This window comes from Polistes fuscatus, unplaced genomic scaffold, assembly GCF_010416935.1.
Source record: "Polistes fuscatus isolate 324 unplaced genomic scaffold, CU_Pfus_HIC Scaffold11, whole genome shotgun sequence".
NCBI lineage: Eukaryota > Metazoa > Arthropoda > Insecta > Hymenoptera > Vespidae > Polistes > Polistes fuscatus.
This window is the reverse complement of record NW_025113009.1, coordinates 220068-234963: the sequence shown is the minus strand read 5'-3', so window position 1 is coordinate 234963 and position 14896 is coordinate 220068. Positions and strand designations below refer to the sequence as shown.

Here is a 14896-nt window from a genome sequence, read left to right as displayed (position 1 = left end):
ATTTTTTAATCTGCAGTGAATTCCATTAGTCTGTAGTACTTTAAATAATAAGTCATTTTTCCTGTGTTCGATTGCAGTCGTGTACGAAACTGACAGAACGTCACATGCAAAATAGAAAACTAACTATAGACTTCTATCTTGAAGAAGGACAAATACGGACAGTCTAGTTTGTCGTTCAAATCCTGTATTCGTGCACATGTATTTTAAGAAAAAATTATAACAATGTATATTAAAAATATGCTTATTATTCTATTTTTTCATCTTGCTTTTGCGCAAAATAACGAAATCATTCGAGATTATTTTATTTACAAAAGGGTACCTATTGTCGTTGGATTTTCCTGTGGGAATATTACTAGTGAGTAGAAACTTACTTCGCATAGATTGTTTTTTCTTTTTTTTGTTGTAATTTTCTTTAAAAAAACTCTTTAATAATTATAATTATAATTAATCAATCGATCGATCTGTATAGATGATTTTCAGATAATCAAGATGTTAAACAAAGTAGGAATTTCGGTATCCATAAAAGGACCATCTGCAGAATACAATTTTTACAAATTCTTAAACGTTAGTTATTGGAGATTAGGTGTTTTCGTAGATTTACGATGTCAAGATCAAAATGCAAGAGCGATTTTTAACCAAGTATGACTGTTATCGTTACTTTCGATATTTAGAGTAAAGTTTCCAAAAAAATGATCTATTTAGAATTTTTAATAATATGAATTATAATATTAATTTAAAAAACGTGATTTTTACTGAGATCTGATAAAAAGTTCATTGAAAAAATGTCAAGAATTGAGAAAATTATATAATAATATAATAATTTTATTATATTCATATGTATTATTTATATAAATAATATAATTTTGTAATAATATGGAATTAAATTTAGAGTACTAGTCATCGTATGTACGATTATGCATATAATTGGTTAATATTGGCAAAAAATATGAGTCACTGTTTGCATAAATTAAATGATACTGCCTTCAGTATTATCACGGACTTTGTCGTTTCCATTCCAAATTATGATTATTACGAATTATATGATATTTACAATCCTAATAAAGAACGAGGTGGTATACTCAACATAACCAGATATGCAACATGGAATAAAGATACTGGATTGAAAATATTTTTATCAAAAGCAAAAATTTTAAGAAGATGGAACTTTCACAAATTGAAAGTCATTGTATCTAGTGCTGTGAGTGAATATAAAATAATTTTTTTTATCTGATAATCTATCAATTAACAAAAAAAAATTTATTTTAGTTAGAAAGAAAACCCGAAAATATTCCTTTACTAGAATATTTAGAAGACCACGATAATATTAATTTGGAAGATTGGCCTAAATTTGGTTTTACTTTGGTAGGACTTTTTGCCGACATTTTTAATCTTAGGTAAAATATTTTTGATATATATTTAGCTATCAATTATTTTCTAGCATTGAATATTTTAACTCTTAATGAAAAATGATTATGTTTCTAATAGCATGCATGTTAAAGCATTCACTAAATGGTCGAACTATACTAACGGACCTATGATGGATTCTTTGATTGAAGGAACTGTTGATATAGGATATCAACCCTCTCTTATTGTTCCTAAAAGACTTGATGTTGCTAAAGTGCTTATGGAAATTATGCCTGCACGGTAATAAATTTTATTATACAAATTGATTACTCTTTTATTTGTACTTTTTGATTAATCTATAAGTATTTATTTCGTAGTACGTGCTTTATGTTTTTAACTCTACCGTCGACAACGATACAAATAAGTAGCATTTTCCGGCCATTAGCTTGGAACTCCTGGTACATGATTTTCACTTGTTTTATCATTTCTTTTTTGATTTTTTCATTTGTCATTAAATCAGAGCATATTAAAAGTCAGGATTATGGAAGTTCATTGTTAACAACTTTGGGTGCCATATGTCAACAAGGTACGAAATATTAAACATGTAAATTTGTTCAATATAAATTTTCTAATCTAATGAATTTAATTAGGTGCACAAAACATGCCTTTTAAATTTGCCAGTCGCATTGCTCTTTTCCAAATAGGAGTTTATGGCTTATTAATATACAATTATTATTCAGCATCAATAGTATCGGCACGTTTAAACATACCACTTAATAAATTAAATGATTCTTTATATATATTAGTAGCTAGCAAAATGAAACTATCATCAGAAAATACTGTTATTATGAATATTTTATTACAGGTAATCTTAAGTCTTTAAGATCATATATAACAAATGAATTACGTTAATGTAGCAGCACTATTCTGAATAAAAACTGATCAATTATCTAACGATTATAAATAATATTTCTTAGGATACTAATCCAGAGATGATATATTTTAAAAATTATTGGTCGCAAAAACCACAACAACAAAAAATAATGGAAGTAGAGGAAGGGGTAAGACAAATAATGGATGGCGGTTTTGCTTATCATTGCGTTCCTGAACATGCATATTATTACATGAATAATTATTTCGATCAAAAAATGATATGCCAATTAACAGAAATTCATTGGCTTAGACCAACAAGAGTAGCTCTTTATACAAATAAAAAAGGATATTATCACGAAGTTGGAAAGATAGGGTAGGATTAAATCTTATAAATTTATTTTTTACTATAATTATAATTATAAGATTTTTTGTGAGAGATAATTTTTTTAAATATAGGCTTATGAAAATTTTTGCCACGGGTCTTCTCAAACGAGAATTAAAAAGAACCTTCGTTCGGAAACCCTATTGTAATCATGATGCAAGTTCCATAGAAAGTGTAACTATATATGAAGCTGCTCCAATCATATTACTTTTAATAAGTGGTATGATATTATCTATTATTATTTGTTTAATAGAAAATATTATATTCCTAATAACGAAACCTAAACAATAGTATAATATTAAGTTAAAATAAAATATCAATGTAATAGTGTTTTAAAAAACAAAATTATTTCGATATATTTCTTTGTAAACTAAATACGATATTAGAAAATCATATAGGTTAAAAGAAGTGTTCCTTTTTTTTTAATAAACATACTTATATGACTTCAAAAATATAGTTTTTAATTCTGTCTTAAAAAATAATTAAGAATTAATAGAAGCTTACAAGTCCCCCTTTTTTATCTACCGAGTTTCATTTTTGTTCAATACTATCAAAGAACACAGTATTTTCTGATAGTATATGATAATATATATAGTATAATTATATTGTAAAAGAAATTGAAACAATTATATTTAATTTTTAATGTATAAACATGTGTGTGCCTTCAGAAATGCATTTATATATATATTTTAAAATGAAGCAATTTAAGCCACTCAAATAAAAAAGAATCCAGAAGGTTTGATGATAAATCCAACGATGATCACCTGTAACAAAAAGCAAACTATATTAGTCATACAGTCAAGTGATACAATAGCCTGACATATAAGTGGTCCAATTCTCAGATGCACTTTTCAATTGAATCCTTTATTTACTTTTTATCAAATCTCTAATTACCGTTGCAATAAAATTAAATTTAAACGCGTGATTTTACATTTATATAAAAAAAATAAAAATAAAGAAATAGGAAAAATAAGAATACTAAGTTACTACAAAAAATAATATCTAATATAGTAATTGTAAAGATTTTCCGAATAAAACTCTTAGGGTGGGGCATAAGAGTGGGACTCATTAAAAATCATTCACGGGGTGATCATTTTCATTTCATTTTCTTTGGTTTCAATTTAATTCGGATGGGGACATCTTCAGGATGCACATCCCGGGTCTTCAGAAGCGGTTACCTCCTCGTGGTTAGACCTGGGCAATGGTATTTTACTTTCAGTATAATGTTTAACATATTTTATATGTTATGCATTCCATTGCAAGTAAAATCTAGCCAAAGACCGCTTACCATATACATTATAATTGTAATTAGTTTCTTTTAAATCCCTAATTAATATCATATTTTTTTACCCCTTTCCTTGGTTTCTTCCATCCATTTAATATAGAGAAACTAATTACTTTATAATGTTTTTAATAACTTTTATTTATTTACAGGTACCAGGGAGTAGTCCAAAATTGTTGAAGTTAAAGTTGCGATGTATGAAAGAGATTGCATTGGATTCATTCATTTCATTTTTACAGTCCTAGAATAATATTTTTTCTACAGGTTTCTTTTTTAAATCATAGTTGCAATGGATAGATAATAGGCTCTTTCTTTCTAAAGAATGATACATAAGATATCACTTTATACTTAATTGATAATGTTGCTTACGAATTAGTAATAGATTGTTTTAAATGTTACATATCTATTTTATCATACTTGAAACATTAAATAATTTCTATCTAATATTTTTTTAAACGAAAATCTTACCGACGGTCAATATTATTAAAGTAGAAACTGCCATTAACAACTGTCGATATTTGGAAATTAGAAACCTACTATTACCGACGGTCGATTTATTTAAAGGTAGAAAACTGCCGTTACCGACTGTAAATAAGATAAAGGAAGTTCACTACTATTACCGATATGGTGCTTTTTTTCTCTCCGTGTTAATTATATAGTACATAATAATTAAGATGTAATCGTATTCATAGAACTTTACATAAGAATCATCGAACTGATTAACGAGGTATTCCTAAAGTTAAAATATAATAATGCAACATGTTTTGCAAAAGGTGAAAAAATGAGTCTTTAGGTAACAAGGGATGTAGGAATAAAATAACGCATTTATTATAACGCTGTTCGCATTTGAACAAGTGTAATATCAACATTTTAATCGCATTTCATTGATACACAAGTAAATTTTTAGTTCAATAAACAACTATCGATATAAACTATTACTTACGATAAATATGAATAAGGCATAAAGCAAATTAATGAAGATTTTTTCTTATCCTCCCTTTTTTTTCTCGTTTAACGCCTGATAATTATATTTATACGTATATATCTATATATGTATATATATATTTATATAAATATATAAATATTAATCCTTTCGTTCCAGTAATTCATATACGGGTCCTACTCGCGCCATAGCATTTCGTAACGAAAGGTTTAACATCATCATTTTACCAAACGTCTTTGCTTATCGCGAAAGAAAAACTCAATGAAAAATAGATCGTGCTTTGATTTTTGCACTTTCGTTTGCTTTTATTTTTGCCATACGTGCTACGTTGCTATTTATTCGTTCGCTCTTTAAAAAGACGAGGAAAAATCAAATAAATGAATAAAAATCAAATTAAATTAACAACGAAACGTCACGGAAGACGAACGTTGAAGATCAACAAAACGGGGATCGTTTAGACGATTAACATTTGTACACGTAACAACTCAGTCGATGTATAGAACTTTCGCATAAATTTAGGCTCACGTTTGCGTTTCGTTACGAAATGAGACGAACGACACTTATATATTGGAAAATGAAGAAGAAAAAAAGAAAAAGGAAAATCTTATTTCCTTTTGAAAAGAATATTCGCGTGATAAAAATGATATATATTATATTGCGTGGGTTTTTGAGATCTTTCGATTCTCTAACATAGAAATAATTATTTTTCTTCGATCTATCTCTCTTTTATATAAGATAAAATAAAAGTTTAATATGTACAAGACGACGCGAGCTTATGCTATTATGCGAAAGTTTAACATAAGTATTTCTCCCTTTCTTTCTTACTTTACTATTCTGTTTTAGTCGTATATAATGGCATACTCTATTTTCTTTTCATAGTTAGCACCGCAACTTCTTTTTATTTATATGTATATCATTATTAATTATTGATTTATTTCAAAGACGTAAGAGATCAAGAGGACGAAATACAAAGTGGATTAGAAGAAGAGTAAAAGACTATGAAACACGAATCGTAACGATCGAAGTTTTTTTTCCGATCGTTATCGAGAAGAAAAAAGGGACATTTCTACATATTATACGTAAATGCATACGCATCGAATAGCCGTGTAAGGAATAAATCGTAAACCTTACTATAATACATATGTATTAGGTACAGAGACGGGATAGAACATTTTTTTGAAGTTAATAACGGTAAAAGATAATCGTATTTATAGTAATCACGCGTAAATAAATTAAGCGTGATAACGTATAACCCTTTTGTTACTAGCAACCCATATACGGGATCGTATAAGTATGTACAAGCGAATTTATACGGAACAATTCTCGTGTCTAACGGTATGCCGTAACGAAAGGGCTAATTTTATAAGAAAGGTGAGAGTTTTAGACGAAAGAAGAAGAAAGCCTCGTAGTTATACTTATTCATACGTATCGTTATATGCATATTGACAATTTTAAAGAGACGTGTTTTTTCTTTCTTTTTTTTTTTTTTTAAAGAAAATAAAAGGTGGGTCAAAGTTAATAGCAATTCTTGAAAATATTTCTAGTATTCTAGTCGCGGGGACATCATTATCGTAAAGGTAGCATATTGAGAAATCGATAAACGTCAAACTCTTTTCTCTTTGACTAATCGTATTCACCTATAGAAAAAATATCGATGATACGCTAATTCATGCACGTTCGATTTAATAGCGATAGGAAAATTTATCGAATAAGTTTTAACGAGTTATAAGATAGGAATGAGCTTATATAAACTATATGCGTTTAATTTGACGTTGTTACTTCGAAAGCACGTTATTTACCAAAGAGGAAGGTAGATAAATCGGATGGACGAATAATCGTCCATGCAAAGGCCCCGCCGACCCATATAACAGGGTCGTTGTATTACGAACTCTGTTTCAAAATGTATATTTCAATAACGAAACATAACGTTGCGGCAAGTAAATCAAAGTAGATCGAAACAACGAAGAAAACGAAATAAAAGTTAATCGATGCAATGCTCATTGTTAAATATAAACGAGATTTCTCTTTTAACAATAATATTTCTATTTATTTTAGCGATCGTTTAGAATCATTTCAAATCCGAAGATAAACTTATATTCTTTTCATATTGTTCGAAGAATAATTTTAATTATTAGAATTAATTGCATTGATTATGCATTAATTATCATTGGAAAAGATGTAAATAAATCGCTTCGAAATGCAATGTCCTTATTTCAACGAACGATCATAATATATGTTATAAAGCTCGTTATGGAATAAATGAAATAGATAATTCTTGTTTTTTTTTTTTATTAGAAGAAGAAATAGAATTAGAAGAGGAAGAGAAGAAGAAGAAGAAGAAGAAGAAGAAAAGAAGAAGAAAAAGGCGAAGAAGCTTAAAACGAGCAGAAGATCATTCCGTGATATCGAAAATATTTGACGATAGTAATGAATCAATGTACTCGCAAGATGATAGATTGCTTAATTTGTTCATGCCAATTAATCGTTTTCTTTCTTTTTGCATTACGCGCGTTAATGTACAGTATGCAACAAAACAAACAGTATTAAGTGTACAATACAATCCCGACGCAACCCTTTTTTTTTTTTCCTCGGAGAGGAAAAATAATCTTATGCACCTTTCGGGGGAGCATTTATGACGTCAACCTTTGACGTATTATAATTCTGTTCGCACAATGCGTATTTGCGTCAGACATATACGACATTTAATAGTATTTGTTTTGCCACATACTATATCTTTCTTAATTTTGACTGTCATTGTTGTTGTTGTTGCCGTTGTTCTTGCCGTTCCACACTTTTCTCTTTGAAACGTTGAAGAGATCGAATTGATCTCTACGTGAGTAATTTACACGCTTTCGTAGTACAAACTGCACGACGTTGGATCTATAAATGCGATCTATTTTTGTCTCTCATAACTCTTTTACTCTTCTCTCCTTATTATCTATATTTTTCTTTCGCTATCGTGAAACTTCTATCGAAGTTTGATAATCGATTTGGAGAGAACAAAATTAGATCGCGATAACGAGCAATATCGTGCTTGCAATGGGTGCAATTTTTGTGATAGATCTCCGATAGAGGTTCGATTGGCTCGTAATATTTTTATCGGCAAACTAAATGCCTTTTTTGGGAAAAGGAAATAAACTATATACGAGAGTTCGTGTTTCCAACGCGTCTTAATAGATAAACAAATCCTAGGACGTCATAAATTCGGAAATCGAGAAAAATTGATTTTTCTTTTTCTTCGTCGTAATTATGATTTAACAATCGTCTGCTTAGATAGAGCATAAAAGCATTTATAGGATATATATATATATATAGAAACATCATTTATATCACGTTTACGTTTGGAAGAGCGATCGCAAATAATAATTCCGGCGCACAGGGAAAAAAAGGCGAGGAAGAATCTTTCGATCGATTATCGAATAAAGTCACGAAGGAAAGAAATTGTCTTCGGTAATTCGTATTAGTCAGAGATAGGAATGAAATTGTGCGAATAGAGGTTTAACCCTTTTGCGATTGGTGACCCATATATGGGTCGTTTCGTGCGACGATACTTGCGCCAAAGGTTAAAAGAACATATCTAAAGAAAGAGAAAGAGAGAGAGAGAGAGAGAGAGAAAGAGAGAGATGAGATATCTTTGACATTTGCATAGAACAAACTGTCGATCATTTGTTTTTCTTTCATGAGTTGGATGTACATATATACATATATTAAGTATGCTCGTGTACGCAGTCTCTTTACGCAATATTTCGGAATGTTTTTAAAGTAACTGCAATAATAAATGAAACATTTTTTTCGACCATCAGAACGATAGTTCAAAATCGAGTAGATCTATTCCTCTTTAGATATAAAGAAACAAAATTTGATGAAACTTATTTAATTTTTGTTTTCTTATTCTCGTCGCCAAATTAATTGCGAATCCCGTAAAGTAATAGCACAAGTTTCGTATCATCTAGATTTTTGTATGTTCTTGTTTCTCAAAGGAAAACAAAATCAAGTTATAATAGAGGGTAAAGATATTTCTTCCTTCGACTCTCGTTTACTCATTTTCTTCGTCTCTTAATTCTCTCTCGTATTAAAAACTATCAAAGAGATCACCGTACGCGCTGTGCCGTCCCAATTTGCAAACGCTCGTCGTTAAATAAACAATTCTCTCGTCGAATTCCGTGCGACGTGTAATAATAGTCCTCTACGTTTAATAAAAACGAAACTACGTACATCGTGAAATCTATCACAGCCATTTTCACTTAACCAGGGCGATAAATGATCTCGCAGTACTCGGTCTATTAATTCATTTTCTTGTTCTCGTTGTCGAAAAGCTTGGAAAATCAAAATATTCGAACGCCGCGGTGGCTTGTTTTTCCCTGCATATGCGTGTTTTTAAACATTACGTTAACGTAACGCGAGCACGGTGAGGTTCATTAAAACCCTGTTCGGTTGGAACACATCGTTCTGAGAGCTCATTCCTTTAACCGCCCGAGTACGTTGATTTGATTTCTTTTTTCTTTTTTTAAAAGAAAACGTTACGAATTTTGCAATTTTTACGTTAAACGTTTTTCTTGAATCGTTGATTTTTCATCATCGATCGATTTATCGAATCGCAAAAAAGAAAAACAATGACAAATTCTATTTAAACTTTTCTCTTTTTGTTATCGTCTCGTCGTTGTTAAAGGAATGAAATATATTATTATATCGGACGTTACGAAATGCACCTAATTACTATTTTTACGTATCGCGCAAGGCGATTTATTTAATCGCGTCAATTGCGACCATTTTTTAACGCGTATTTTAACGTTGCGGTAAGCTAGAGTATCGTATCGTATCGATATCTAACACAAATCGGTCGGGTATCCAATTGTTATTTTTTTTTCTTATCTCTTTTTTCATATATATATGTATATATATTTTGTTCTTCTCTCTCTTTAATCGAATTGGATTAAACGTCGGACATTGACGATCGTACGAAATTAAACGATTCTTTCTCGTGTATGGGTGTGTATATACATACATACAACATACATACATACATACGTACGTACCATACATACATACATATACGTTCAAAAGATCGTCTATAGTAATACGAATTTTAGTGTTAACCCTTTCGTTATTAGCGAATACTACGCGTATGTACAAACGAATTTATACGGACAAATTTTCGCGTCTAAGCATGCCTCAACGAAAGGGTTCAAAATAAATCAAGAAAAAACTAATAATACCGATGTATGTTTTATATACACGCACACACATACGTATACATACACATCCACGTATTATATATATATACATACCTACACATATAAAAAGTAAACGTAAAAACGTCAAATAACGCGTGTCCCGTCGGATTTGTGTTGACGTTGTCTACTACATGTGGTAAAGCACTTACGCGTAAAATACTTTTATTTTTGTATAACCTTCGTTTTACAATTAGACTGAATTAATACATATGCAAGCTGTTTGTTTGGCGCTTTCGGTACTTTCATGAAACTGCAACACTCGCTTTCCTTGCACCGCTTTACCGTCAAGATTTCGTTCAACGAAAAATTAATCTGTTTATTGTAACAAACAAAATTATTGCTTTTTTTTTTTCTTTTTTTAATAATAAGTCAAATCACTTTGTACGATTACCGTATAAAAAAAGGAAGAAGTTTCAAATCATTTGATATCGTAATTAATTATTGTATACTTTTGGAGATATATGAGAAGAGACAGACGAGTTTTAGATTAAAGATGGCCATTCCATTTTGAAATCGGTTCTCTGTACGAGTACAGGAAAGGGTTTGAATTTCATGAGAATACTTGCATTTAAGTATGCACACTTTTTCTTTCTCTCTTTCTCTCCCCTTTTTCACTCGTTCGACTCTCTTTCCTTTTACTCATGCACGCATACATAAAAACTTCCATACATACATATGTAAATCGGTGTATATAATTAAAGTTCCAACTTATAATTAATACTATGCAACATTTAAATACTATTTGATTGCGTGACTAGGAAGAATCGTGGTCGATGAAATAACATACAACGTTGGTTGTTTTTTCCCCAAACGACGACTTCATTTTTTTCTTTCTTGTTGTTGGTTGCGTTGTCGTTGCATCGTAGCCGCGCATCATTTAATATATGTATGCTTCTGCTGACGATGAAAAATGAATTGATTGATTTTCTTCTTACACGTACATACTGCACGAAGAATGTTATTATTGTGTGTGTGTGTGTGGGTGTGTTGTTCTTACTATATTATTTATTTAAAATAATGAGATTTACGTGCATAACGTAAACATATATATATGAATTATTCTTCGTACATTTATACGTTTGAATCGATTTTTCAAGTGAACAACGAATCGGATAGTTCCCCCTTTTCTTTCTTTTTTTTTTCAAATATCAAGTTCAACTATCCGATTCTTAAATCGGAGGTAAAAAAAAGAGGACAAATTTGACCACGCTAACGATCTAGAAAATGTTACGTTCATCGTCGTACATAATGCATCATCATCGTTGGCATATTATTCTAGTTGTTACGTTTATTTATTTAATTCTCTTTTTTTGGTTTTTTTTTGTTTTTTTTTTTCGAATTATTGCACGAGTCTCTAAACGAAAAGATCTCCATTCTTGTCCTCGACAAATAATTGATAATTGACAAAAAATTGACGAAAGTTTTTTTCTTTTTCTTTTTTCGTATCGATCGATCACGTGAATTTTTCGTAGAGATAGATATATGCATCTTTCGTTTGTCCTGCTTGTTGTTAGTTAATCCGTATAATACGTAGAACACAAATATTTGTTTATTGGTTGGAACGGATCGAAAAATAGAAAACGGAACTGCATTGAAACAGCTTAATTTTCTTTTTTCTTCAAGGAAATATGATCATAATGAATGTATTTTATGCAAATAGTAGCGATTAAAGTAAAAATATTATACGTATTTACGTATATAAACAAAGGATGGAGATAACAGTCGCTTTCTTCAAAATAATTCTAATCAAATTATATTTAATTTTTTTTTTTGCATTTTTCTATAATTTTATTCGATTTCGTGTAATATGCTCTCGATGCAGAAAAAGAAAAACGTTTAACGACAATACCGTTGTCATAATAATTGCATATCATTGCACGAAGAAAATAATTACTAAAATAAACGAATCTCTCCGAGGGGAAAGCAACTTTTATCTCATTCTGTATATCTTTTTTTTTTTACATTCTTATCTTTCAATAATAAATATTACTTACACTTAACAGATACACAAAAGTTTATAATCAAATCAATCAAAAATCAAAAAATATTGTGCGTCGAAAGGAACCTGTCTTTCGAACATTCCGACAAAATGAACAAAAAAATAACATACGAACTTTCAAGAAGTTCTTTTTACAAATGGGAATCTCATATAACATTTCGGATAGGTGCATAAGATGATTGTATCGTTATCGTTTGTCGTTCGATAAATACGAAGGAATATTTGTTTCATAACGGTGAATTCAAACGCGTTTTTATCGGGGTTGCGTACGAGAAACACATTCGCGCGTTTTAAGTCGTAGCTCCGAATTATTCATTCTTAAAACAAAAGATCGTTTTTATACATAAATCATATTATTGCTTTTATAGAAATAATTTCGATAAACGGAAAAAAATCATAAATGTGAACAATACAGTCGATGTTTCTTCTTCCCTTTTCTAATTTCCCGAAACTGAAATTATTTTTGCAAAAGTAATTGTAAAAGATTGAGATTTTCTTTTAAAATATATTTTGTTTTGTTATATCCAGAAAGTCTCAATCCTTTTCTTTTTTCTTTTTCCTTTCTTAAAAAGTGGATCGACTTTCTCTACCCCTCTAATAGATATTTATCAAAAAAAAAAAAAAAACTTAATAATAAATGATACGAAAAAAAAAACAATTAAATCGTTAAAAATAAAAATATCAAATATAATACACGAGTGGTGATTTCTTTTTCACTTTGAAATCATCTTAATAGAATTTGACCCATCATCGAGCCTTTCGTTTCAACGCGTTCGTTGAAATTCATTCAATTGTTAACAATTATTAAATGTGAATTATTTTATCTTCTATTAAAAAAGATAAAATGCGGGACGAAATTTGAATAAAGCTTTTTTTCTTTTTTTAAAAATATTTGTTCGCGGTCGAGCGAACTTTTTTTTTCTTTCTTCATTTTCCTCGTTAATTCAACGCGCATGGCTTAAGAGAAGATGTATCTATGTATGTATGTAGGTATAATTTGTGTTACATTTACATACACATACATACCAATTATATACCGTTTTCAGTGTCGGAAACAGAAAGAAAGAAAATTGAATGCAATTTTCTCTTGCATCAAATATAAAAAATGAAATATAATAAAAAAAAAAAAAAAAAATAAGAAAAAAAATGAACCATTATTTGTAGTCGTTTCACCTTGACTCAATTCTTCCTATTTGGCACAGATCTCTCATGCCCCATAGTATTATTACTTTTTCTCTTTTTCTGTTTTCCAAACGGGTCAAAAGCTTAGATCGTTTTTTATATCTCCTCTTTCTTTTTTCGTTTCCATTTTTTTTTTTACTTTAATTTGTTCTTTTTTCTCTCTTTTCTTTTCGTATCTTTATCAATTTTATTAAGGAGAAATGATAATCGAAATTAAATAAGGAAAATGAATATGACTTATTGACGTTAGAAGAATTTCGAAGCTGATTTTTTTCAAAACTTCCAACGATCTCAAACCTGAACGCGTTTTTCGAGCCGCATATATTCTCATACGTGACCGACAAACGCGTGTTTGAAATATTTTCATTATTAGCGAGCTATCTCGAAATTCATCGCAACATAATTATCTTGTTCTAAAACGCGTAACAACAATCCGTTTTATGCTCGCTCGATGTTTTCTGAACACACGCATGCACACACACGCACGCACGCACGTATCACGCATACACGCACCCTCCCTTTTTTTCTCTTTCTCTCTAAAAAACAAACATCAAACAACAATATCCATTCGATACGAAGTTTTATATTTAGAATAAAACTCGTTGAATATTTGGGGGAACGATCAATAAACTAAAGCAATCTGTTGTGTAAGGAAAAAAGAAAAAATATATACGACACACAAATAAAAAGAAAAAGAAAAGGAAATTAAAAAAAAAAAGAAATACAACTTTTCGAGACTTTTTCGCGTATTTAACCTGACAATGAGTATCGTTCATAAAGAGTTTCATTAAATTATCGATCTTTCGGATAAGTCAATTAGAAGAGTCTTTGAGATAAAGTGAAAAATGATCGATTCGATTCTTCATTAATATCTTCGCGTTGGTTTTGAAGCGTTTGGTAGAAAATTGTTCTCTTATCGATCTTTGCAACAACGTGTTCTCTCATATTATGTTCTCTATACTATTTACGATAAAATTAAGGCACTTCTACGCTCAGCAAATTGTCGTCAATTTCATTTTGATCGCTTTCTTTCCTTCAATTTACTAACTCATTTTCTCTATTTCCCCTATTATCTTTTTTTTTTTTTTTCTATTGATTTCTCTTTGAAAATTTCACGGTAGAAAGCATTTATCTCGGACCTTACGCTAAAAGCTTTTTAAAAAAGCGACCGAAGATTAGTATATTACGTTCAATCGAATGGAAATAAATGAGTCTCGTATTAAAACTGAAAGGGTACCGATAAAAGACCGAACGAGACGCGTCATAATTTCGAAATAGAATTGAAATTTTTTGTAGCAGTTCTATTACGTTCACTTCTCTCTCTCTCTCTCTTTCTCTTTCTAATAAAAGAAAAAACCATTATTTATGTAATCGTCATTTTTCACTTTGTTATTCTCATTGGATCAAATGCAAATATTTTTTTCAAGCAACGCGATTGCAAATTCGTGTCTCATTGATAGGCAAATACGTAGAAGAGGTACTTGAATATCATCACTTGAACTGATTAAAATGGTAAGAACCATTTTGATAGAAGATTTGAACGAATTTATAGTTAGCAATTCGCCTTATGTACACATCGAGCGGCACAATTATAGGAGAATTATATGAGAAAATACGCGTGAGTCTCTCTCTCTCTCTCTCTCTCTTTCTCTCTTTC

At 30.0% G+C, this 14896-nt stretch overlaps 1 protein-coding gene across 1 annotated transcript; it reads left to right on the top strand.

Annotated features, from left to right (window-relative positions):
- Positions 1 to 237: 237 nt before the first annotated feature.
- LOC122526377 (ionotropic receptor 75a-like) lies at positions 238 to 2890 on the top strand. The gene is made up of 9 exons (XM_043649756.1): positions 238 to 355; positions 470 to 639; positions 890 to 1202; positions 1271 to 1394; positions 1486 to 1644; positions 1722 to 1930; positions 1995 to 2209; positions 2322 to 2590; positions 2674 to 2890. The coding sequence occupies exons 1-9, from the start codon at positions 238 to 240 to the stop codon at positions 2888 to 2890; spliced, it is 1794 nt and encodes a 597-aa protein (XP_043505691.1).
- The last annotated feature ends 12006 nt before the right edge of the window (positions 2891 to 14896 follow it).